This window comes from Myxocyprinus asiaticus, chromosome 38, assembly GCF_019703515.2.
Source record: "Myxocyprinus asiaticus isolate MX2 ecotype Aquarium Trade chromosome 38, UBuf_Myxa_2, whole genome shotgun sequence".
Lineage (NCBI taxonomy): Eukaryota > Metazoa > Chordata > Actinopteri > Cypriniformes > Catostomidae > Myxocyprinus > Myxocyprinus asiaticus.
In genome coordinates, this window is record NC_059381.1 from 4,159,421 (window position 1) to 4,186,527 (window position 27,107).

Here is a 27,107-nt window from a genome sequence, read left to right on the forward strand (position 1 = left end):
ACACTTAAATTACTTTTTAAAATGTATGAATGCCATTGTATTAGATTAAAGAAAAATCACACCAAGTAGCACAAGCACACTATATATATATATATATATATATATATATATATATATATATATATATATATATATATATATATATATATATATATGTGCTAAAACAAAGATACTGTACAAAATAAAGACATGTAAAGAATATATTTGTTTGTCAAAAACTAGTGGAAGATGTCCATAGTTAACTAAAAATCACCAGCAAAAATGACATAAAAGTGTAGATAGTTCTTAGAAAAGTTCTAGCAGCATTTCAGCAGCATTTCATGCCACTTGCTTTGATATTTTGTTACCTAATGCAATGAATGCCATTCAGACTTGCCCAAATACTTTCTGGGGCAGGTTTAAGTTGTAAACATGACTGTGAGTGGACTTTACAGATGGTTTAAAAGATCATCCACACATGAATGCGAAAAAAGCCTGTTGCAAAGGCAAGTGCACATTCAGTTTTGCTGTGACATCAATCGCCCCCTACTGTCTAATCTACAACATTGCATATTTCGTTTTTCTACCCATAAAATGTTACATGATGTTCCCCTACAGGTCACAAAACAATACTACACAGGTTGGAACAACAACCACCTTTTTTAACTAATCATTCACTGCTCTTTTATTTCTCCTTTTTGTACATTACAGTTTTCTCTGATTATGTGCAGATTCTAGACCATAATATCACTGATACATCTAAAATATGAACCACCAGGAGCTTATATGAGCAAATGTGAAAGGTTTAGAAGCTGGTGAGGAGTAATGCATTAAAGCATCAACAGCAATTTAAAACATTATTGAGGTGTTGTACTGTGGGTTTTAAAGGGACTGTTTGCACAAAAATATAAATTCTCTCATCATTTACTCACCCTCATGCCATCCCAGATGTGAATGACTTTCTTTTGAAGGTTATTAGAAGAATATCTCAGCTCTGTAGGTCCATACAATGGAAGTGAATGGTGACCAGAACTTTGAAGGTCCAAAAAGCACATAAAGGCAGCATGAAATTAATTCACATGACTCTAGTGGTTAAATCCATGTCTTCTGAAGTGATATGACAAGTGTGGGTGAGAAACAGATCAATATTTAAGTCCTTTTTATAATAACCCACATCTATCATATCGCTTCTGAAGACATGGATTTAACCACTGGTGTTGTATGGGTTACTTTTATGCTGCTTTTATGTGCTTTTTTGAGCTTCAAAATTTTGGACCCCATTGACTCATTGTTTAGACCTACAGAGCTGAAATATTCTTCTAAAAAATCTTTGTTTGTGTTCTGCAAAAGAAAGAAAGTCATACACATCTGGGATGGCATGAGGATGAGTAAATGATGAGAGAATTTTCATTTTTGGGTGAACTACCCCTTTAAGCTGAATCGCAGCAGCTGTATTTGATCTAATGGAATTCTGACCAGTTAAACTTTGTTCAGTTCTGGTGTGTCTGTTGTGGACCGGCAGCAGTGACGGTTCTGTTCAGGCGGTGCATCAGGCACATGAGCCAGTGGATCTGGACGGATCAGGAATCTACAGAACAGATTAGACACTTTTTGAGTAAAGTTTTCAAGTAGAAAGCTTCCATGCTAACATTTGAAGTTTTTCTCTGATAATTTGAATCAGATATTGGTGTGTCTTTCCCCAAACAAATTATCCCAGGTGAAAGAAAGATTTTTAACAAATGGTTTAAATGAGATTTGTCTGAATATACTTGACTTAGCCAAGAGTAAAATTAGTTCAATAAATGCCAAAGCAAATATGGTTGCTTTGTCATTTACCAACTCTATTGTTTAAAACTTATGAATATTGTTTACTAAGTTTTGATGGACTCAAATATATTTTTTAAGTGTGCTTCTGGACAATGTATGAGAATGTATGAGAGAAAGTGACCCACAAACAGACACATGTTTTTGAGAAAAACAGCTTCAAAAGGGCCTAAATAATGTCTTAGTTAAAATCTAAAAATGCCAATAGATATAAGTAAGGAGTCTGTGCAGGATACGTGTATAGCAAATAAAAGTAGCTTTATATATATATATAAACAATAAAAATCAATGTGAAGTCCCCACTATTCAAAAGTAAAGTGTTTTTGTGTGTTGTCAGTATGGGTTACATACACAACATCGTTGACCTGCAGCAGCGTGTCGGGGGCGGGGTTTATGAGCACATATGAAATTGAATTCTGCTGGTCGTTCAACTCATCTGCAACAGAGATTGGTGGTTACAGCTGTCACTCAAATAATATGGACCTGATTAAACAAAGTTTCAGGTACTGGAACCTTTTTTATGCAGATGAAAAAAGGGTTATGCAACAATATACTGTACTGTGATACAATATTCTATTATACAATATTCTACAGAAATTCTACTGAAACACCAGGTCTCATTATTATTGACTGGGAAAAAATGTGAGAACTGTTGAAACGGATCATTAAAATTCAATATACAATAAAAAAACAAATGGAGGGTGTTTACCTTGCAAATATCCTAAATTAACTCTGTTCATCACGTCACTGGCTGTTAGGTTCGTAACATCCTCTACATGAGATGAAGTAGATGGAATGAAAAAAAAGAGAGAAAAAGAAAAATAGTGAGGATACACAGAATCAAAATGATTATCTGTGTAATTTCTGCCTATCAAGAATGTAACCAAATATTCATAACTTTAAAAAAGTTGAGAAAATCAATATGGCCAATTTTGATTTCATGTTGGGTTAAAGAATTGACCTTTGAAAAACCCATATTGGTTTTGGCATGTACCCTTTAATGTTTAGTGGTTACATCCATGTTTCTAACCAAATCAAAATAAACATGAACATGATTTGAATAGATTTTCCAATTAAATTCCACAAGTTTAATAAACTGAATTCAGTTCTTTACTTCTGCTGAAATGACAGCAAATCAGCCATAATATATCATTAATATTCATATTAGTAATGAGGTCATGGGTGTGGTTTACTGTCTCCAGCTGTGTGCAGACCCAGGTGCTGCATGCGGTTCCTGACCAGTTCCGTAAGCTCCTCCCTCTCAGAGCGCCGAGACACACCTAGTCGCTGCTGCACAGAGCTGAGGGAGGAGTCACTCCTCTTTACGCTCCACCTACTAAGACGCCTTGTCCAGTGCATGCTCTTCCTTCTCAGGAAAGGGTGTTCTGATTGGTCACTGCTGGAGGAGCTCTGTGTGAGGATCTTTGACTCCTCCCCCTTCTCCCTGGTGTCGTTTAAGCGCTCAATGCTGACAGAACCATAAAACTGGAGGTGACAGTAAACACGGATACATAATTTAAAGGAAAATATTCATGGTGACACCAGAACAAAATGAATATTATGCTAGCAGAGGCTAAACATAGAAGTACCAGGAGACAGATAGAAGGATGGATGGATGGATGGAACGATATAACAATAGATAAACGGAACGATAGATAGAACAATAGGTGAAGCAACAGAATGATGGATTGATAAAACGATAGATAGATAGATAGATAGATAGATAGATAGATGGAACGATAGAACGATAAGCCAGATGAACAATGGATGAATGGATGGAACGATAGATAGATAGATAGATGGAACGATAGATAGATGGAACGATGGAACTATAGATAGATAGATACATAGAACAGTAGAACGATAGATACATAGAATGATAGATAGAACGGTAGACAGATGGAATGATAAATAGAATGATAGATAGAAGGAATGATAGACAGAGCGATATATGAAATAATAGATACTTAGAACAATAGAACGATAGATAGATGAAACAATAGACAGAACGATAGATGGAACGATAGATAGATAGATAGATAGATAGATGAATGATGGACAAATGGATGGAACGATAGATAGAACAATAGAACAATGGAATGATACATAGATTAAACAATAGAGAGAACAATGGAACTATATATAGAAAGATAGATAGATGGAATGACAGAACAATAGATAGATTGAACGATAGATAGAACAATGGAACTATAGATAGAAAGACAGATAGACAGAACAATAGAACGAAAGACAGAATGACAGAACGATAAATAGATGGAACGATAGATAGAACAATGGAACTATAGACTGAAAGATAGATAGATGGAATGATAGAATGATAGATAGAATGATAGATACAGTTTAAGTCAGAAGTTTACATATACCTTAGCTAAATACATTTCAACTCAGTTTTTCCACAATTCCTGACATTTAATTGTAGAAAACATTCCCTGTCTTAGGTCAGTTAGGATCACTATTTTATTTTAAGAACGTGAAATGTCAGAATAATAGTAGAGACAATGATTTATTTCAGCTTTTATTTCTTTCATCACATTCCCAGTGGGTCAGAAGTTTACATACACTTTGTTAGTATTTGGTAGCATTGCATTTAAATTGTTTAACTTGGGTCAGACGTTTTGGGTGCCCTCCACAAGCTTCTCACAATAAGTTGCTGGAATTTTGGCCCATTCCTCCAGACAGAACTGGTGTAACTGAGTCAGGTTTGCAGGCCTCCTTGCTTTTTCAGTTCTGCCCACAAATTTTCTATCGGATTGATGTCAGGGCTTTGTGATGGCCACTCCAATACCATGACATTGTTGTCCTTAAGCCATTTTGCCACAACTTTGGAGGTATGCTTGGGGTCATTGTCCATTTGGAAGACCCATTTGTGACTGAGCTTTAACTTCCTGGCTGATGTCTTGAGATGTTGCTTCAATATATCCACATCAATTTCCTTCCTCATGATGCCATCTATTTTGTGAAGTGCACCAGTCCCTCCTGCAGCAAAGCACCCCCACAGCATGATGCTGCCACCCCCATGCTTCACGGTTGGAATGGTGTTCTTCAGCTTGCAAGCCTCACCCTTTTTTCCTCCAAACAAAACCATGGTCATTATGGCCAAAAAGTTCAATTTTTGTTTCACTAGACCAGAAGACATTTCTCCAAAAAGTAAGATCCTTCAATTCAGTACACCTCCTATCAAAAGCTAATTACGATAGATAGATAGAACAATGGAACTATAGATAGAAAGATAGATAGACAGAATGATAGAACGATAGATAGCATGATAGAAAGATGGAACGACAGATAGAACAATGAAACTATAGATAGAAAGATAGATGGAATGATAGAATGATAGATAGATGAACGATAGACAGAACAATGGAATGGTAGATAAAATGATAGATAGATGGAACGATAGATAGAACAATGGAACTGTAGATAGAAAGATAGATAGACGGAACGATAGAACGATAGATAGATGGAACGATATATAGAACAATGGAACTATAGATAGAAAGACAGATAGAACGATAGAACGATAGAAAGATGGATCGATAGAACAATGGAACTATAGATAGAAAGATAGATAGATGGAACAATAGATAGATGGAACGATGGAACTATAGATAGAAAGATAGATAGACGGAATGATAGAACAATAGATAGATTGAACGATAGACGGAACAATAGAACTATAGATAGAAAGATAGATAGAAGAACGACAGAATGATAGATAGATTGAATGATAGATAGAAAGATGGATGGATGGATGGATAGATAGTGAACCTCAGGAGGTGAGTGTGATTCTGTGCGGTAGATCCCGATGGGAATCTCTGAACTAGATGAGCAGAACTTCTGGAACAATCTCCCGTATGTTTGGATCCACAGATCAGCTTCACACACACGCATCTAGACACAGAAACATATTCATAAACACACACACACACACACACACACACACACACACACACACACACACACACACACATACACACACACACACTCATAGATAAGTGGAAAACAGATCACGCTAATAAAAACAGATATACTGAAATATACACATACACACAGAGTGTGTTGGACTCACAGCGCACAAAAACCCTGATCCAGGTGTGGTGTCCAGCCCGAGCAGTAATCTGGCAATTGGGATCATGTAGTCCTTCACAAAACACTCAAAACACACATACAAACATAATATTAAAACAAATACCCCCCCCCCCAAAAAAAAAACAAAAAAAAAACAAAATCAGTCACAACTACATTAGTCTGCCAAGTCATCTCCATACAAGAGCTTATCATTTGTAACTGAAAGGTTCTGTTCCTCAACACTAGAGAGTGTTGTGATTGGGAATATTGGGGATTATCCAAACATTACTAGTATTTACCTGGTAGAGAAGTGTGTCCAGCATGCTGATACTGAAGACTCGACCAGCCGCAAAGGGAAGACGGAACATGAAGGCGAGATTAGAACCTTTATCACGTTCTTTCTGCCAATCAAACACACATAAAGAAACATATTACACTCTTACATCTTCATAGGTACAGGAATTATGAAACAGGCATGAGAAACATGATATTCTATATTCAGAAGTAACCAATAAACATACAGAAGTATATCCTCATCTACTTAAACTTTTTCCTTGCCATTGTATCCTTTGACTTGCACACAGGGGGCTTGTAACACACTGTGCTATTCTCTCCTCACCTTCTCTAGTTTAGACAGGGCGAGGGAGTAACAGTCCTTCGCTCTGAACTGCATGAATCTCATGTTTGAGGGGTGAGTGAGTTCTGTTATAATACACAGACTTGGAAACAACCTGGAGAGACACATATAGAGAAAAGGAGATGGGTATAGATTGATTGGTGTAACTTAAAGGTGAATTATGTCATTTTTTCATAAAATGGCATGTGTTTACGGCGGGACCACTGAAGACTTACCTGAACATGGTCTGCACGTTGACAATAGTTTTAGCGTCGGCCATGTAGTCTTCCTCTGCGCTCATAGTGCTCTCTTTATCCACCACCACCAGATTATCAGCATACAGAACCCCACACTGTAACAGGCTGTCCAAACTGTCAATCACAAAAACTACCAATTAGATTGCCCATATCCAGAGGTATGTGTTTAACCCTTAAAAGGTCATTTTTTACCCAAATATTTTAATTTTTTTTATATAAAAATGGGTTCCTTAATCTGAATGGTACAAGGCTGGTGACATTTCATAAACTTGCCACCTGAACACAAAAATATTGGACTAGATATGATCAGTCTAGGTGGTTTTATCAAATAGTCCCCAATTCGTACTTTTCGGGACAAATTTGACCCGCTATTGGAAATGAATGGGTGAGACTATAACACAGAGCAATTTTTTTTCTTTGTGAAATAAAAATCAATAAATCAGACACAATGCAGAACACACACATAAATGAAGGGGTGAGACTATAAATCATCCACAATGCAGAACACACACACATTGATAAACACACACACAAATAAATGAATGGGTGAGACTATAACAGAGCAATCTTTTTTATTTTGTCAAATAAATATCAATCAGCCACAATGCAGAACACACATGCGTGCGTGCACACACACACGCGTGCGTGCACACACACACACACACACACACTTCAGGGTCAAATCAAAGTCTTAGTCTGACCCCACTGTACGAAAGTTTACACTTGTGTGTGAAAATTGCACACCATGGTCAGGTTTGACTGTAAGCATATTGTGGCATCATTGCAAAACCTCACCCTTCAACACAAGTGGTTTTAAAAAAAAGCTACAATTTTACAAATAATTGACTTTTATAATGTCTAAATATATATCCAATGCATAACTTGTGATAATATGTAGTAAGTATATATAATATCTAATAAGTTTGTTACAACATTGGCTCATAGAATTCAGCCAATGCATGAAGCACTGCACCATCTACTGGCAATAGTTGTCATTTCATGTAATTGTTACTTTTATTCCAGCAGATTTCACTAAAGACCCCCAATGCATGACATATTTTGACGTTTTGACAATCTTTCAATTGACTGAAATTAAGATTTTTATTGAAGTGAAGACAACATAAAATGTGCTTATTTTATAAGAAATTGAATGGAATAATTGTGTAATTTAGGTAGTAAATAAGGTCAAAAATACCATAAAATCCCATAGGAAATGCATAACTTTAGTGTTTTTACTTTAGTGAAGATAGTCTTATTATACTATTTTGTAAAAAACAAAAACAAATTAGGGTTCCACATTTAATGTTTTAGGTCAGATGAAACAGATGGAACAGGGTGCTCTATTGATAAGTGAACTAGGGTTAAATAGACTGTGAAAGATAGAGGGTATTTGGTGTCTGGACATACTTGTCAATGGTGCCGCCCATGTAGTACACCATTGGAAAGCAGGATATGGCTTCAAGGAAGTGGTCATCAGGTCTGGAGGGCATAGAAAGATTTTTTTGCATATTTAACCTTGGCTCGTCATGACCTGTTACGAGATGGTGTTTTCTGTTTGGTGTCATTGACGTCAAACTTGGCTCAATATTTTTATTTTATTTGTTTCTCCCCTTTTCTCCCCAATTTGGAATGCCCAATTCCCAATGCGCTCTAAGTCCTCGTGGTGGCATAGTGACACACCTCAATCTGGGTGGTGAAGGACGAATCTCAGTTGCCTCCGCATCTGAGACCGTCAGCCCGCGCATCTTATCACGTGGCTTGTTGAGCGCGTTACCGCAGAGATGTAGCGTGTGTGGAGGCTTCACGCTATCCTCCGCGGCATCCACGCACAACTCACCATGCGCCCCACTGAGAGCGAACCACATTATAGCGACCACGAGGAGGTTACCCCATGTGACTCTACCCTCCCTAGCAACTGGGCCAATTTGGTTGCTTGGGAGACCTGGCTGGAGTCACTCAGCACACCCTGGATTCGAACTCGCGACTCCAGGTGTGGTAGTCAGCGTCAATACTCGCTGAGCTACCCAGACCCCTGGCTCAATATTTCTTAATTCAGGTGAGTAAATGATGACAGAATTTTCATTTTTGGGTGAACAATTCCTTTAAGAACTTTTACAAGCAGAAATAACTAATGTTCACTATCTATATATAGCATGTTTTTCTCTTAAAAACTGTGTAATTGAACACAAAGAGGTATATCAGCCCTGTACTTCTATAGAAAGACCATGCAGACCGTGTTTATAGAGAAAGACTTTTGCTGGTTTGCAGATTTATTATCAAAGTAGTAATAACACTGAATTATCTCTGTGTTCGTAGAGGTGAGTGTAAATCTTCTGATCTGTATATGTGTGTGTGTGTGTGTATGGACTCTTACAGGTTGTCTAACAGCAGGACTATAGGGTTGAGTTCTATCCGTGGTCTGTAATAGGCTCTTAAAGGCACTATGAAGTTGTAAAGGCCGTTTCCTGCCATCTCTGCTGAAACGATGATTAGCTTGTTTTTAAAGCCATATGCTTTTGCGTCTTCAAAGCTAACATGCTCGCAGCCCTACAACAGCAAAAATTTGACAAATATGACATATTGACATGGTATATTACTGTTAGCAAATTATTAAAATAAAACAAGAGGACGCCATTCGCACCATGTGCTGCATTGTGCTCACCTGGTCAAGCCGTAGGCAGCAGAAAGGGGCTTTCTGGGGTAGCAGGTGGCAGAGGGTCGGGGAGCTCCCGATATAAGGAGAGTTTGGGGGGTAACCTTTCACAAATCTGAGAAAGGTTACATAAACTCCATTATTAGGGCAAATTATGTGAAGTAGTTATGTTGGCTTGGCAAAGCCACATACTGTTATTCTACAAAATCCCTAAACAAAGACCAAAAGCTACATCCACCAAACTTGGCACAGACCTTCAGACTGCTTTGACTCGGGTTTCTCTGACCTTTCTAACTGATCGGAATTGCGTTTTTTGAGCAGCGGATGATCAAAACTCAGAAAAAACCCATAGACTTACATTGACGGAACTCTAAATGTAAACAAACACACACAAGGCTACAATGCTCTCTCTCTCTATCTATCTGATGGTCTTTCTGACTATCTAGCTAGCTGGCTGTTTGTCCTACAGTAATGTCTATATAACCATCGAACTTTTTTCAGATGAGGCTATGTCAAGCCAACATCAACGTTTGTCTTGACAAACTTTTTCAATCGAACTCTAAAACCTAGTGAGCTGCCCTGCTGTCTACTACCTACATGGGAAGCTTTCTTCTCAGGCAGCATCGTAACCATCATGGAACCTCATAATTGACTGATGTGAAAAGTTCTACATAGGCAGCACCAGTCTTGGCAGTCACTTGTGCGTGTCACACAAACGCGGGAAAGGGTTTAAAATTAGTTAAACTAATGATGCAATACTCTAATAAGCATAAATAATCCATTTTCAATTAGATGAAACTGTGTACACACTTTTTCAATATTGAATAAAATATATTTAATTTAAACATTTGTCTTGACTCTATTCACCTTTTGGACCAGCCTTTGCATCGGGAATGTGTCTATGATACCTTTAAATGCTGTCTAGATAGGCAGGTCACTAGGTTTTGGAGAAGAGTTTATATGGACAATCTAAAGTCCAACAGGCAGCTAACTTTGTTTTCAATGGTTAAGATTAAACTTAAATTATTGGCTGATTGGTAAGGGCAATGATGTTAAGTGAGGATAAAACAGTCAACAAAGTTTTTACTTATTAGCTGTTACATCTTCATCTGAGTGGCCGGCCTCTTCTTCTGATTGGTCACTAAGGAGATCACATGGCAGTAAGGAGGCTGAGTCAGCTTTCTCCAGAACAGGAGCTATGCTTGGGTGCCGACTTCTGACATCATTCTCTGGAGATAGAGCACGTTCAGTGCCAGTTTCAGTGGGACTGGAGTTCTCAAAATCCAAAGCCACCGTTCCTTAAAAGATTCACAATGTTAGACAAACAGACCCTCTTGAAGCTACCTTTCTCTCTTCTATGCATTCTTACTCACCCATGCTAGCGATAATGTTATGAACAGGTAGGCCAGACGGGCTGTTTAAAATGTCACTGTGGCTCCGCCGTTTTCCCCGATCTGCTTCCTGTCTGAAGATGAAGGCAGAGTTTTCCTCTTTTGTGATGTTCATGTAGTAACAAGTGTCGCTGGCAGCCATGATGTGACGTGGTCCAGGGTTCAACAAGATGCTCTTGTTAACTTCTCTCTTCACACCGATCATACACACACCGTACCTACACAAACACACACAAACACAGATTCAAATAGCATGACGATAAAATTCTTAAACATATACAATAAAATTGTGTGCAAAAACAAGTTTGTAGATTTTAAGTGTGTGTTTTTATGTTTGGGTGTTTTTTTGAACTTTGGGCAATTTCATGTTCCAGGGGTTGATTTTTGTCAGCTATTTTATCTAAAAAACGTAATTTCCACCACAGAATTCAATTAAACACAATACAGAATTTGAGATGTGCTGGAAATGACATGGTGATGGGAATTTCCATGACTTTCAGAAAAAAAAGAAATCTCCTGTAATGCATTTACATACACTGGTGGATACTGTTAGTAGACAAATAATAATAAAAAATAAAAAGAAATAGTGAGAGCGTGAAAAATGTTTTAACGAGACTTTACTCTCTAGGAGTCCACGGTTCTAAAAGTGCCCAAAGTTGAAAAAACACCCTTATATGTGTGTAAACCTACTTTTTGTGGGCATGAAAGGCTGCATAGGTAAAGCTTTTGGTGTTGTACTCTCCAAAGAACATACTGTCACCCAAGCGGATATGATACACCTCGTTACCCGAACAACGCCCGTACATTCTCTGCCACTGCTCCGGAGACTGCTGCCCCTCTCTAAAAGAGTTTCAACATTTTATTAAACTATTTTTCATTTAATTTGTGTTAGCAGTTCAGGTCCTAACCCATTAGGCTGCCATACATAATGATGTTGCACAGGTTATAGCATGTATACAGTATAAACACTGGCAGCCAAAAGTTTGGAATAATGTACAGATTTTGCCGTTTCAGAAGGAAATTGGTACTTTAATTCACCAGAGTTGCATTCAACTGATCACAAAGTATAGTCAGGACATTACTGATGTAAAAAACAGCACCATAACTATTTGAAAAAAGTCATTTTTGATCAAATCTAGACAGGCCCCATTTCCAGCAGCCAACACTCCAACACCTTATGCTTGAGTAATCATGCTAAATTGCTAATTTGGTACTAGAAAATCACTTGCCATTATATCAAACACAGCTGAAAGCTATTTGGTTCGTTAAATGAAGCTTAACATTGTCTTTGTGTTTGTGTTTGAGTTGCCACAGTATGCAATAGACTGGCATGTCTTAAGGTCAATATTAGGTCAAAAATGGCAAAAAAGAAAACGCTTTCTCTAGAAACTCGTCAGTCAATCATTGTTTTGAGGAATGAAGGCTATACAATGATTGAAATTGCCAAAAAACTGAAGATTTCATACAAAGGTGTACACTACAGTCTTCAAAGACAAAGGACAACTGGCTCTAACAAGGACAGAAAGAGATGTGGAAGGCCAGATGTACAACTAAACAAGATGATAAGTACATCAGAGTCTCTGGTTTGAGAAATAGACACCTCACATGTCCTCAGCTGACAGCTTCATTGAATTCTACCCGCTCAACACCAGTTTCATGTACAACAGTAAAGAGAAGACTCAGGGGTGCAGGCCTTATGGGAAGAATTGCAAAGAAAAAGCCTCTTTTGAAACAGAAAAACAAAAAGAAGAGGTTAGAGTGGGCAAAGAAACACAGACATTGGACAACAGATAATTGGAAAAGAGTGTTATGGATCTTAACCCCATTGAGCTTTTGTGGGATCAGCTAGACTGTAAGGTGCGTGAGAAGTGCCCGACAAGACAGCCACATCTATGGCAAGTGCTACAGGAAGTGTGGGGTGAAATGTCACCTGAGTATCTGGACAAACTGACAGCTAGAATAACAAGGATCTGCAAAGCTGTCATTGCTGCACATGGAGGATTATGTGATGAGAACTCTTTGAAGGAGTTTAAGAAGTTCTGAAAATTTTTTATTAATGTCCTGACTACATTGTGATTAGTTGAATGCCACTTTGGTGAATAAAAGTACCAATTTCTTTCCATTTGAGAAAAATCTGTACATTATTCCAAACTTTTGGCTGCCAGTGTATAAACAGTGTTAAAGAAACTTAAAGTATATAGAGAGTTCTGACTCACTGTCCACGAGATGTGTGGACCAATAAAGTGATCAGTGTGGATGTAGCCGGACACAGACAGTTCAGAGCCAACATGGCATATTTAAACTCTTCCTCACACACAACATGATCTATTAAAGGAAACAGATGCATTGCTCAGAGCCAAGATGTCAGACAGTTACAGAAATGAGCTGTCCAAGGTCCTTAAACAAAGTGCATGAACACTTATGAGGAACTGTTATAGCTTTATAAAGTTATAAAAAGAATTCAAGTGAGAAAGAGGCAGATAAAAGGAAAAATTTAAGAGTGAAAACGTTTAAATGGAATTAATTTAGATTAGAAAGAGTTGCAATTTTCTGAAAAAGAGTATAAATTATAAATGTAGAAAAAAGTACCAAAATGATTACCTGCAAATTTAACATGGAACTTGTTTTCGGGTTTAAGGATCTGGACGTAGAGAGGGCAGTTTGGAGCAAAGTCCTTTACGGCCCAAGCCCTCAGAATGGTCTGATGATCCTGCCAATAAATAAAAAAATATCAATAATAATTTATTGACAGATACAGTATTACAAATATAGCTGCAAGCAGCAATTACAGGGCAAAGCAAACTAATGGCAAACATTTTGATTGAATACAGAATTCCGGTGATGATTTTAAGCAGTGGTGAAACTGACACTAGTTTAATGACTTACAGTGTAATATAAGTGCATATAACTTTTTACCAATAGGTGGTGGTGTCACCACATTAATATGTTATTGTCAGGGCTTGGCCACAATTCCACATATGATGTTTCATGTCAATACGCCAAAGCATTCATGAGATACAGCCTCAGACGCTTATTGACATCTTGCCATGTAATTAGTTTATGTTACACAAGAACAGTTTGGTCTATCAAAAAGCTTTTCATACGTTTTTGTCATGTGTCCCTAGATGATAAACTGCAAATTTTGTGCAAATAGGAGGAGTTTGAAAAAGTAGGTTTTCAATTAAAATTCAAAATGTCAGACAGGAAGAATGGCCGACCATGGCAAATTGGGTATCATTCGACTCAGTATGCCCCAAGAAATCGCATGATTTTAGGCCAAACTATTCAGAAGTTATAAGCAAAAATATGCATTTTTTAAATTATATTTCTTGACCACTAGGCAGCACTGTGCAGGTACCCTCACGTCATGCTTGTGATGACATTTACCAAGTTTGGTGTTAATATGCTAAAGCATTGCGAAGATACAGCCTCACGTCCATTTTGGCGTGCTTGCCGTTGAATTCATTGTTTCAGTATACGAAAACGCTTTGGTCTATCATCATGAATTTCATAACTTTTTGTCTCTAGATGATACATGCACAATTTCATGTGGATCAGATATTAGGTCTAGGAAAAGTTTGAAAAAGTAGCTTTTTCGGAAAATTAAAAATGGCAGAAAATCTAGTGGGGCAGAACTTAAAAACTATACTACCTCTTGGAACTTGGCATGACCCCAAGATTTTCATTTCTAGACTTATGGTTCAAAAGTTATAAGCTGATACATAAGTGAAACATTGAACTGTTGGTGGCACTACAAGGTTTGAGTTAAAGATCGATATCAGTGTGCCAAATTTCACCATTTTCCTACACAAGGTTCTATGGGCTGCCATAGATTTCAAGAGTGGAAGCAGAATAACAAGAAAACTAACAGAAACAATAGGTGCCTCAGCACCTTTGGTACTTGGCCCCCAAATAGTCCCATGCTACTCTAACTTAGAACTAGTGTAATATTACATACTAGATGGAGTTCAAATCTAGAAAATATTAATGTGTGAACTTTTATCAATATGTGTGATTGATGAATGAGAGGTTACTGATTTAAAAGCTCACTGCAGCCATGCGATCAGCTTCATTCCTGCTGCTGAGAATAAAACATGCTTCTGCATCGTCCATCCTATCAGAACACAAACAACCAATCACAGAGGAATATTAACAAAACTATTAATCAGACAGAGGGATTTACAACATCCACCAATCAGAAAGAGGAACAATTAAAGCAGACCATTCAGAATAGAGAGTACTTAGAAACATTTTAAGGAGTCAACACTAGTGCTGCAACTAACAACTATTTTGATTAATATTCGATAAATGGGTTTGTTCGGTTAATCGGATAAAGAAGCCAACGTATGTAAATGTATGCTATATACTGTGAGCCAGCTAATATACCATAATGACAGCAAACAATTTGATAATGCCCTAATAATACTAGAACATATGCAAACCCACATATGCTGCAGATATTGTTGACTTTTGTATGACAAATTGCTTGTTCAATTCTCATTTGTAAGTCGTTTTGGATAAAAGTGTCTGCTAAACGAATACATGTACTAAATGTAAATGTTAAATGCTGCTGCGATTGGTCAATGAGGCTGTCACTCACTTGGCTCTGAGCAGATCCTGGTTTTTGAGGGCGGAGCCTTGCAGGTAGATGACTCTTTGGGACCAGAGTGGAATCTGCAAAATCCTCCTCACCTGGACGTCCACTTCACATGGACATAAGATCACCACGTAATAATCCTAAAACATACACATACATCAGAACATTAGATACTAGGGCTGGGCGATATAGGTTCAGAATTTATATCTCGATATTTTTCAACAAACTGACGATATTCTACATACAGGTGCATCTCAATAAATTAGAATGTCGTGGAAAAGTTCATTTATTTCAGTAATTCAACTCAAATTGTGAAACTCGTGTATTAAATAAATTCAATGCACACAGACTGAAGTAGTTTAAGTCTTTGGTTCTTTTAATTGTGATGATTTTGGCTCACATTTAACAAAAACCCACCAATTCACTATCTCAAAAAATTTGAATATGGTGACATGCCAATCAGCTAATCAACTCAAAACACCTGCAAAGGTTTCCTGAGCCTTCAAAATGGTCTCTCAATTTGGTTCACTAGGCTACACAATCATGGGGAAGACTGCTGATCTGACAGTTGTCCAGAAGACAATCATTGACACCCTTCACAAGGAGGGTAAGCCACAAACATTCATTGCCAAAGAAGCTGGCTGTTCACAGAGTGCTGTGTCCAAGCATGTTAACAGAAAGTTGAGTGGAAGGAAAAAGTGTGGGAAGAAAAAGATGCACAACCAACCAAGAGAACCGCAGCCTTATGATTGTCAAGCAAAATCGATTCAAGAATTTGGGTGAACTTCACAAGGAATGGACTGAGGCTGGGGTCAAGGCATCAAGAGCCACCACACACAGACATGTCAAGGAATTTGGCTACAGTTGTCGTATTCCTCTTGTTAAGCCACTCCTGAACCACAGACAACGTCAGAGGCGTCTTACCTGGGCTAAGGAGAAGAAGAACTGGACTGTTGCCCAGTGGTCCAAAGTCCTCTTTTCAGATGAGAGCAAGTTTTGTATTTCATTTGGAAACCAAGGTCCTAGAGTCTGGAGGAAGGGTGGAGAAGCTCATAGCCCAAGTTGCTTGAAGTCCAGTGTTAAGTTTCCACAGTCTGTGATGATTTGGGGTGCAATGTCATCTGCTGGTGTTGGTCCATTGTGTTTTTTGAAAACCAAAGTCACTGCACCCGTTTACCAAGAAATTTTGGAGCACTTCATGCTTCCTTCTGCTGACCAGCTTTTTAAAGATGCTGATTTCATTTTCCAGCAGGATTTGGCACCTGCCCACACTGCCAAAAGCACCAAAAGTTGGTTAAATGACCATGGTGTTGGTGTGCTTGACTGGCCAGCAAACTCACCAGACCTGAACCCCATAGAGAATCTATGGGGTATTGTCAAGAGGCAAATGAGAAACAAGAGACCAAAAAATGCAGATGAGCTGAAGGCCACTGTCAAAGAAACCTGGGCTTCCATACCACCTCAGCAGTGCCACAAACTGATCACCTCCATGCCACGCCGAATTGAGGCAGTAATTAAAGCAAAAGGAGCCCCTACCAAGTATTGAGTACATATACAGTAAATGAACATACTTTCCAGAAGGCCAATAATTCACTAAAAATGTTTTTTTTTTATTGGTCTTATGATGTATTCTAATTTTTTGAGATAGTGAATTGGTGGGTTTTTGTTAAATGTGAGCCAAAATCATCACAATTAAAAGAACCAAAGACTTAAACTACTTCAGTCTGTGTGCACTGAATTTATTTAATACAAGAGTTTCACAATTTGAGTTGAATTACTGAAATAAATGAACTTTTCCACAACATTCTAATTTATTGAGATGCACCTGTATATCTCGATAATTATGTTTTTGCTCTGAAATAGCATAAAAGTAATTTTTTTTATTAATCAGAGGAACCATCATTTAATCTAAACAGTCAGAAAGAAATACTCAAACCAGCCCATCTTACACCAACAATCATGCCACGGTCCAAATCACTGAGAGCATATTTTTTTCCCATTCTGATGGTTGATGTGAACATTAACTGAAGCTCCTGACCCGAATCTGCATGATTTTATGCATTCTACTGCTGCCACATGATTGGTTGATTAGATAATCACATGGATGATTGTTGGTGCCAGATGGGTTGGTTTGAGTATTTCTGTAACTGATGATCTTCTGGGATTTTCACACACAACAGTCTCTAGAATTTACTCCGAATGGTGCCAAAAACAAAAAACATCCAGTGAGCGGCAGTTCTGTGGATGGAAACGCCTTGATGATGAGAGAGGTCAACAGCGAATGGCCAGACTGGTTTGAACTGACAAAGTCTACGGTAACTCAGATAACCACTCTGTACAATTGTGATGAGAAGAATATAATCTCAGAATGTTATTCTGAGATGCAGGTTGGTGCTAGGGGAGCCTATACAATATTAGGCAGGTGGTTTTAGTGTTGCCGCTGATCGGTGTATATGGAAGCTTAATAAAAATCTTATCTACAAGGTATGCAAAAACTATTTCACTTATTTTTTGGAAACCAGATGAATATTGCATAGAACTAAATTATTACTGTGGAACCCAGTCAAGTTTATTATTATAATATAATATTGAATTCTTATCATTTTCAGGATAAGATATTAATTAATATATTCCTGTCCTATTCACTTCACCCTAAAGCGGGTTTTTTATTTTGACACTGTATGCAGTGGTGTTTGTTTCACGTTCACCAGGAGCTTTTATTATGAAAGGGCAATGTTTGTTTGACAGTTGAGTTTTGCATCTTGTGAACCGCTGTCAAAATCTCCTTAAATGTTCCGCGTTTGTAGATTTGTATAATAACTTAACAGCGGTTAATAATGTTTGGAATTGTGCGCATGCTTGGACCGGAAATACTTCACAATGCAGGTGAACTGTGCTAAAAACATGCACCCCGCCGCCCCCACACGTGCACACAGATCAGTGCATCGCTGGATCATTCTGAAGCGCACACAGACCATGTTTATCTGTCTTTAATCGCATCCTTTGGCAGTTAAATAATCACATATGATCATTTCTCCATTTTGATGTTATTTTGATTAATTATACAGCCCTAAAGGATGGTGAAATTAGTCTACTGATGCACTCTACGAAACTTAATGGGCAAATAAAAGGCTAATTAAAATCACCATAACGATATTCACGATACTGTTGAATTTACATTGTCATCGATGTATCGCCCAGCCCTATTAGATACCGTGAATATTATATGTAGATTAGAGACCTTGCAAAAGTTCTCTCTGGACAGAAAGAAGATTCTGAACCCACCGAACATACACACTTACCTGTGTATGCGGGTGAGCATAGAATTCATTGAGAAAGTCCATGAGCAGGTCGATTTTGAGAGTGCTCACACACAAGACCACATGCCTCTCTGTCTGAGCCCGATGTCGGCTATAGTTTCCTCCAGACTTCTGCCTTTCCATCCACAGATATATCAACTCCTCAAACTACACCCAGAGAAGAGGATAAGAGGGAAAATCGAGAGAAAGAAAGAGGATGAATAAAAAGTCTCTTGGTAATATTTTGAGTAAAAGACAGCAGGACGTATTTAAACGAATGGTTCAGAACGGAATAATAGCTTACTACTTTCAGAATATAACCATGTAAAAGGTTGTTTCTTCAACTTCGGGCACTTTCATGTTCAGGGGGTTAAAATAAACAGATTTTGTTACATGAAGTCCTCATTTAAACTGATCTGGAACCTTTTTACCAGGCCATCATCATTCATTTTTGGTACGTTTTAAATGACTTTTATTTATAGATTTTACTGTTTAAGCCTTGTCCCAGACCTTCAGTATTAAGCTATGAAAATCTATTATCAAAATATAAATTTTTACATGTTTAAAACTATGATCATCTAAGCAAAGAGTAAAAAAATAAACCATTTCAAAATTGTTGTGAGCAAAGAATTTCTATACATTTTTTACAAATTACAACAGTTTTGACCTAATTTCCACCACACTAAACAATTTAGCTGTTAATAAAGTTTTTTCAAAGGTTAGTGTACTTGTTAACCAAGTCAATAGAAATTTCAGAAGAGCATGCTTCAGATTAAATATGATGTTGGATGAATAACGAAGAAGATTAATTTAAATATCGCTTGTGAGCAGAATATTTTTATTGGGCGTCATTTCCAGTCGAGCTGTAATTTTGCCAAATTTGTCACGGTACACAAGCAGGAAGGAGGACCCAAGCACAGGAAATTCGTGAAAATAAAACACTTTTATTAAACAACAGAAACAAACAGGCAACACAAAACAAACCAGAATAAAATACAATAACTAGGACCGACCGGAAACAGGAAGAGGATTGGGACTGGGACTGAGTCTGGGACTGGGACTGGGACTGGGACTGGGACTGGCGAACATACTGACAACTCATAAAACAAATCAACAAACAGAAGAGGAAAGAGGGCACAATATATAGAACCAAACACATGAGGAACAGGTGCAGACAATCAACATGAGGACTAAATGAGGAGGCATGGCAGGAGGAGGGTTAGGAGAGCACATGGCAGACAGAAAACAAAACAGAGTCATGCACACAAACACAAGACAGACAACAGAAAGGAGAGGGCTGTCAGACCGAGGTCATGACAAAATTATGCAGAAAGTGTGAAAATATTATTTAATTGTGAGTATTTTGGATATATAAAATGTTAGCTATGAAATTAGCCTTGGCAAGACTAAAAGGAGTCAGACATTTTATTTCAAAAACATTACAAATGTCCAAATTTCCATCAGCGTCATTCCCACCACAGAATTCTATTAAACACAATACAGAATTTGAAATGTTCTGTCTTTTAGAAAAAAATGACATCAATCTTCTGTGATGCATGTTGGACATTGCAAGCAGATAAATAATAATAAAAAATAAAAAAAATAGTGACATTTTGAAAAATGTTTTAACAAGACTTTATTTTCTAGAAGTCCAAAGTGCCTGAAGTTGGAGAAACTCCCATGAACTGAAGAACTGCTTAGTTACTATTAAAAAAGTAGTATGTTAAACAGTACGCAATATGCAATGATGAACTTTTTAAACAGTAGTATGCTATATTATCGCTTATGCTATATTAACTCATTACATTGCATGTTTAATTCATTATCATCTCAAAAAACATACAAACTATTCCATATATACTACATACTATTTACTACAGAAACAGTAATAATAGTATGGTAGTATGCTATTTTGACCATAGACTAAGGCTGAGTTTGGAATAGCATAGCCTACTTTCATACTACTCTTATTTTTTCTACTGTATGTAGATATGGCAAAAATAGTAAGAGTAGCATGCTAATGTGCTATTCCAAACTCAACCATAGTCAATTCTAAATTAGTCGAAACAGGTGACTACATCTGAATTCTCCCACCTGTAGGGGCAGCACTACCAGAGCCACACAGATCATCACCACCACCAGCAACTTAGACGGCCAGATCTGAGGCGTCACGTCGCCAAAGCCCACCGTCGAGAAAGTTACAATGCAAAAATACAAAGCGTTAAAGAGAGACAGGCTATTCTTACCAGCCCGTTCTAAATGCTGGATACCACACGTGCTAAAAGAGAAAGAAAAAGACTTCATTGTAGGTGAGGAGTGATAGAAAAGAAGCATTACAACAATTATAGAAAAAGAGGAATTAACAGAGATTTTTACCCAGTAAAAACGAGACATAAAAGAGTGCAGATAAGAATGAGAACTTGGTTAAACATGGCGGAGTGTGTTCTCTGAATCGCCCTGTGCAGATCATTCTGTAACACACAAACACATTGTCAGTAGAAAGGCTTGGAAGTCACCGGATTGACAGTGGTCTGCATTTATTTGGGATTTGTTGACACTCACGATCATACTCTCCAGTGCACACTTGGCGAGCCAGCAGTTGAGGAACACAGGTATAAACAGGTTTCTGAGAGGAGGCCAGAAGATCTGACTCACATAGATCAAAAGGTAAATTATTAACTCATTGTCATTGTCAATTATCAACACATATCTGTCATTATCAGATGTAGGAATGAATTTAGGATGATCTTAAAATGTGAGCCTGGTCTCATGAAAAAATGTGACTGGCAACATTTTTGCTAAATGATATGACGTGGTTCATTACACATATCACGGCAGTTCCAAGGTGAAATGTCCATTGAGTCGCACTAAAACGAGTCAAATTTTCTCCCATACAGATGAGGTTTTTAAGCTTAATGCTCTTTTGAATTTTAAGTTAACAAAACCTACCACCCTACCCCAAACCTTAAACCTAAACCTAAGCCTGTCGCAATTATTAAATAATCGTCCGATCGCATTTTATTTGAGATAACTATTTGAGATATTGTGCACTTCAAATTCCAGTCAAATTTAAATGTCCAAATAAGGGAATTTTAAGCGAATATACTGTATAAATGCCATCAACGGCACGTTAGTGCAGGGGCGTAGATTCCAGGGGTTGGACGGGGGGGAGGTAACCCCCCCGCCCCATAATCAAAACAAGCAAGTACAACCCCCCCCCCCCCATTATTTAAACCATGATCAACATGCAAATGCTTCATGCAGCCTATCAGCAGAGGCTCGTGCCAAACTCCCGTGAAAATATAAACTTTGATTGTGAACGCAAAGCACTCCAGCTTCACTTTAAGGCCCGGGTATACTTTGTTTATGCGCGTTCCGGATCGGATCGTGCCTGGCTGACCGTGTTGCCTTTCTGAGTATACTTTTCTGGCCACGAACGAATAGGAATGCGTTCGACGCATGTGCACTAAAACTGCTTTGTGACACTCTTTTAGTACATTCAATGGCCAGCACATGCGCAGACTAGATTATCTTGATTCGCACACGCGGTCAAGCCGCGTGGCTGTGCTGATGATGCAGTTTGCGTCACACATACCATGCATGGCGCGATCAGCAACGTGGACGCGTGAAGTGTACTTTGGCCTTTAAACGATCCTGTACTGGCAAATGTTCCCAACATAACGGGTTCATATATGCAGTGTTAATGCAAAAATAGAGACATAATTTAAGTATTAAGAAATATTTTCAAATTGAAAACATTATTTTTCATGTCAGTCATAAGTTTTTAACGCCTTAAAAGGAAATCATATATCCCTTTTTTATTATTTGATTTATGTACATGAAGTTAAATATGTAAAGATTACTTCTTAAGGTGTATAAAGCACACATGCACCTTAAGAAATCTGACAATTTATATGACAGTTAATCGCAAAAGCCCTAAAAGAGACAATTAATCGTCATAGCCCTAAAACAGACTATTAATCGTCATAATCGCAATTATTTGTTTGACAATTAATCGTCAGCCAAATTACATTAATGTGACAGCCCTACTTAAACCTTACCGATAGTGTCATAAAAAGAAAATATGAGCAGAAAAACTTAATTTTGTGATGCATCTATAACACTTTCGGTTCACGTGTCAACTCGTGTGCTTTTCAGGACTTGTACTCCAGTCTTTTGCATCGCAAGTGCAGTGCTCTATCAGTTGAGCAATCTGAACGCACTTGCAAATGTAGGTGATTATGTAATGCAAACATTAGTCATGCATTATAGTAAAAGAGTTTAGATGTTATAAGATAGCATTGTGTGAGGAACTGGGCCAAAAGTACATGTTTATGAACTATTAATCTGCCCTTTAAGTTGTAACTGGTTTGATAGAAGTCATTGTTGTTGCAGCGCCTCTAGTGTCCATTTCACTCGGAAACTGCTGCGATATGTACAACAAGCCATTTAAAGATCATTTAGCAAAAATGTAGGTATTGCAACATGGTTCTAGTAGACCAGATTGGAAAATGTACCTTACCGTAATGATAAACGGGACAGTATTCAACATCTCCAGTAGGAAGGACACCTGAAACATCTGCTCCCAAATATTACCCTGGAAAAACACATGTGCACACAGGCACAATCTGACCCAATTCGATGCAACCTGCATAATGTTTTCTTAAAAAGAAATAGGGTCTCTAATGTTGTCTTTATAGCTTAGACACACTTACCTTGTAGCTGAGGTACATTAGCAACATAGCCTCCATGAAACTTATGGATGCTACAATCACCTGAGAACAAATATGCAAAAAGGTTAGAACATTTTCTCTTCCTGTTTATTACTTGTTTTGTTTTCTTTTTGTTTGACTCACCTGGATGGCCCAAACGGGTAATTTTCTGTCTACCCAGAATATCAGCTCCCTGCGAGATTGAGAGAGAATACACCCAAGCAAGTGTGTGAAAACATTCATATATAGCTGGAAATAAACAGTACATTCAGTGATGTTGATCACTCGTCTCACCAGTTGATCTCATTGGTCTGTGAGGTGCTGTTGCAGTTGATGCTGTAGAGAGAGGAGGAGGAGGGTGTGGGTCGCTTAATGTGACACTTGAATATATGAGGATATTTATACTTCTCTAATTTTCTTAAAATACATGAAATTGCTTGTCTGACACCAGTAGGAATGAGTCACAACTGTGCTTTTTATTGATATCACACACACACAAACTAAGAGACATTTCTTACCACGTGTTGCGGAGCTGGGCTGGATTTTCTGTCATTACTCGTATAATGTAAAGAACACATGTCAAAAGCTTCAGGCAGAAGTTAAATATTTGGATCCTTAAACCTATATTGTAGCATCCGCATTAAGATGTCATAAAATGGGCATATAAGAAATAGGTAAAAAATTGCAGAAAATAAATATGTTATTGTACAAGAATTTTGGCTCTTTAGATTAGAGAAGAGTTCAAGGAATATTCCTTTAAAAAGTTTCAATGTTACTTACTGGATCTCTGGTTTTTGATGAAGAAGAGTTTAAGCCTCTCTTTTAACGTGTTCTCATCCACATAAAACTCCACATGAACCCTGTAGAAAAATAAATGACATGTCTATCAACCTCAAGTAAATAATTGTCATTCAATGGATAGATCGATGGCAATTCCTATTCTGGCATAAAAATGTTTAATATAACTTTACAAATCAAAACATCATGTGGACGCTGGACACAAAAACCTTACGAGCTGTATACAACTGTAGACTGTCATAATATACTGGAAGAATGTCAGATAAGTAGACACGGGTGAAAGAATAAGATGAAGAGAAAGTGAAAGGAGTCCAAGAGGAAGAATACGTTTATTTTATCATGAAAGATTTACAGAAGTGCTGCCATGTAAAGTCAGAGTTCTGTGTGTGTTCATATACAAGTATACATAATCACAACGCATATATTTAATTATTTAATGCCGGTAGAAATGGCATCATCCCAATCCGTGCTAACGTGCCATTAAATGCACGTGTGACTTTTCCCGTAAATAGGGACATGAAACTGGTATTTGCAATCTTGGCACATAAGGACCCTCTCTATCTCTGTCCTCCACCATGTTTTACTCTGTTTACACAGTTCAGGATTAAGAGCAATTCTCTACATTTCAATCCCAGATAGTTACACTAGAAATGTGATGTGTCTGCCAGTTCCCATGGAGACCACAGGACCGGTGCTTTTATTTGCCCTCATAAAGTTCAACAGAACCATTAACATTACGAACAACACGTGTCAACATGTGCAAAATATTGTGTTTATATTTGTTAGATATTTTCTGTTTGTTATCAGTTAACCTTATAAGGGTAGCTGACAAATAACATGGAATTAACTTAATATTAATATATATATATATATACATACACAAACACAGCTCTGGAAAAAATTATGAGACCACTGCAAAATTATCAGTTTCTCTGGATTTACTATTTATAGGTAATCATCACCGATCCTCCACCAAATTTCACAGTGGGTGTGAAACACTGTGGCTTGAAGGCCTCTCCAGGTCTCCATCTAAACATTAGACGACCAGGTGGAGGATCGGTGATGATCTGGGGGTGCTTCAGTAAGGCTGGAATCGGGCAGATTCATCTGAAGGACGCATGAATCAAGCCACGTACAAGGTTATCCTGGAAGAAAACTTGCTTTCTTCTGCTCTGACAATGTTCCCCAAATCTGAGGATTGGTTTTTTCAGCAGGACAATTCTCCATGCCACACAGCCAGGTCAATCAAGGTGTGGCTGGAGGACCACCAGATCAAGACCCTGTCATGTCCAGCCCAATCTCCAGACCCGAACCCCATTGAAGACCTCTGGAATGTGATCAAGAGGAACATGGATGGCCACAAGCCATCAAACGAAGCCGAGCTGCTTGAATTTTTGCGCCAGGAGTGGCATAAAGTCGCCCAACAGCAATGTGAAGACTGGTAGAGAGCATGCCAAGACACATGAAAGCTGTGATTGAAAATCAGGGGTATTCCACCAAATATTGATTTCTGAACTCTTCTGAAGTTAAAACATTAGTATTGTGTTGTTTAAAAATGAATATGAACTTGTTTTCTTTGCATTATTCGAGGTCTGAAAACACGGCATCTTTTTTGTTATTTTGACCAGTTGCAGTGGGCTGTATATATATATATATATATATATATGTGTGTGTGTGTGTGTGTGTGTGTATTTGAGTGTTTCTCAGCTATGTGCAGCTTCATTTCCTTGAGGTTTTAGCTTTGTCCCAGACCCAGACTTTCAATATGAAAATATGAAAATCCATTATTAAATATATATATTTATATATATATATATTTAAGACTATGATAATCTAAATAAAGTGTAAAATAAACAAACCATTTCATTATTTATTGTGTGAAATGTATTATTATTATTTTTTTAATTGTGTCCTACAGTTGTGGCATAATTTCCACCACTCTTAACAACTTTGCTCCTTATAAAGTTTTTCAAAAGTTAGTGTATTTATTAACGAAGTCGACAAAAGTGTCAATAATGCTTGAGATGGAATATGAGACGTTTGTAGAAAACCAAGAAAATTAAAGGTACTTTTCACTTCTGAGCAGTGTTTTTACTGGATGTCAGTTTGAATCCAGCTGTAATTTTGTTTTGAAATAGAAATAAAAAGTGTGAAAATATTATTTAATTGTGCGTATTTAAGATACTAAAAATGTTATCTATGAAGTAGCCATTTAATTTAAAAAACATTAAAAAAAATTTTTTTCACACAATACGGAATTTGACGTGCTGGAAATTACATTGTGATGGGAATTTTCATGACTTTCAGAAAAAATGACATAAACCTCCAGTGATGCATGTACATACAATGTTGGACATTGTTACTAGACAAATAATAAAAAATGACTGAGACTGTGAAAAATGTTTTACAGAGACTAGTAGAAAATCCACAGTGCTAAAAGAGCTCAAAATTGAAAAAACACCCATAAGTTTCCTGCAGACAAATTAAATACAAATATTTCATGATGTCTATCAATAAAACTATGATGTGGGAATTAATAACATAGACATGTGACTAGTATAGTCTCTCATCAGCATTAGAAATCCACTACAGCAGTTTTTAACAAAGCATTTTAGTAACTCTAACATGAGCAACTCAAAAGACTGCCGTAACTTTTCAAGGTGAATCCTACCTCTGACCAGCATCGCTACCAAGAGAGTCCAGCCTCCAGTTGACCAATGCCGGCTTATCCCAGGATGGCACGGCATTCTTCTGTTCCATAACAAAGAAAACCCAGAGGGTTTCTAGACAAGGATGTGCGGCGGTCTGGGCTGAGTGGATTGTTATGAAAGTGCATAATCTACAGCGGTGTGATTCAAAATAACCCACCCACACACTTGATTGCTGGCACGA

At 37.6% G+C, this 27,107-nt stretch overlaps 1 protein-coding gene across 1 annotated transcript; it reads right to left on the minus strand.

Moving 5' to 3' along the window:
* Positions 1-1,425: 1,425 nt before the first annotated feature.
* Positions 1,426-26,975, minus strand: kcnt1a (potassium sodium-activated channel subfamily T member 1a). Its single transcript, XM_051678252.1, is given in 31 exon segments — positions 1,426-1,567; positions 2,155-2,239; positions 2,513-2,575; positions 2,997-3,288; positions 5,593-5,715; positions 5,894-5,977; positions 6,192-6,330; positions 6,434-6,438; positions 6,512-6,623; positions 6,745-6,879; positions 8,173-8,244; positions 9,140-9,312; positions 9,428-9,533; positions 10,506-10,716; positions 10,792-11,027; positions 11,500-11,649; positions 13,026-13,134; positions 13,411-13,519; positions 14,860-14,923; positions 15,410-15,546; positions 18,709-18,873; positions 20,800-20,983; positions 21,082-21,176; positions 21,268-21,351; positions 23,228-23,302; positions 23,421-23,480; positions 23,562-23,610; positions 23,712-23,753; positions 23,936-24,038; positions 24,198-24,277; positions 26,887-26,975. Coding segments are annotated over 31 exon segments (3,540 nt in total). The 3' UTR covers positions 1,426-1,458.
* Between the last annotated feature and the right edge of the window lie 132 nt (positions 26,976-27,107).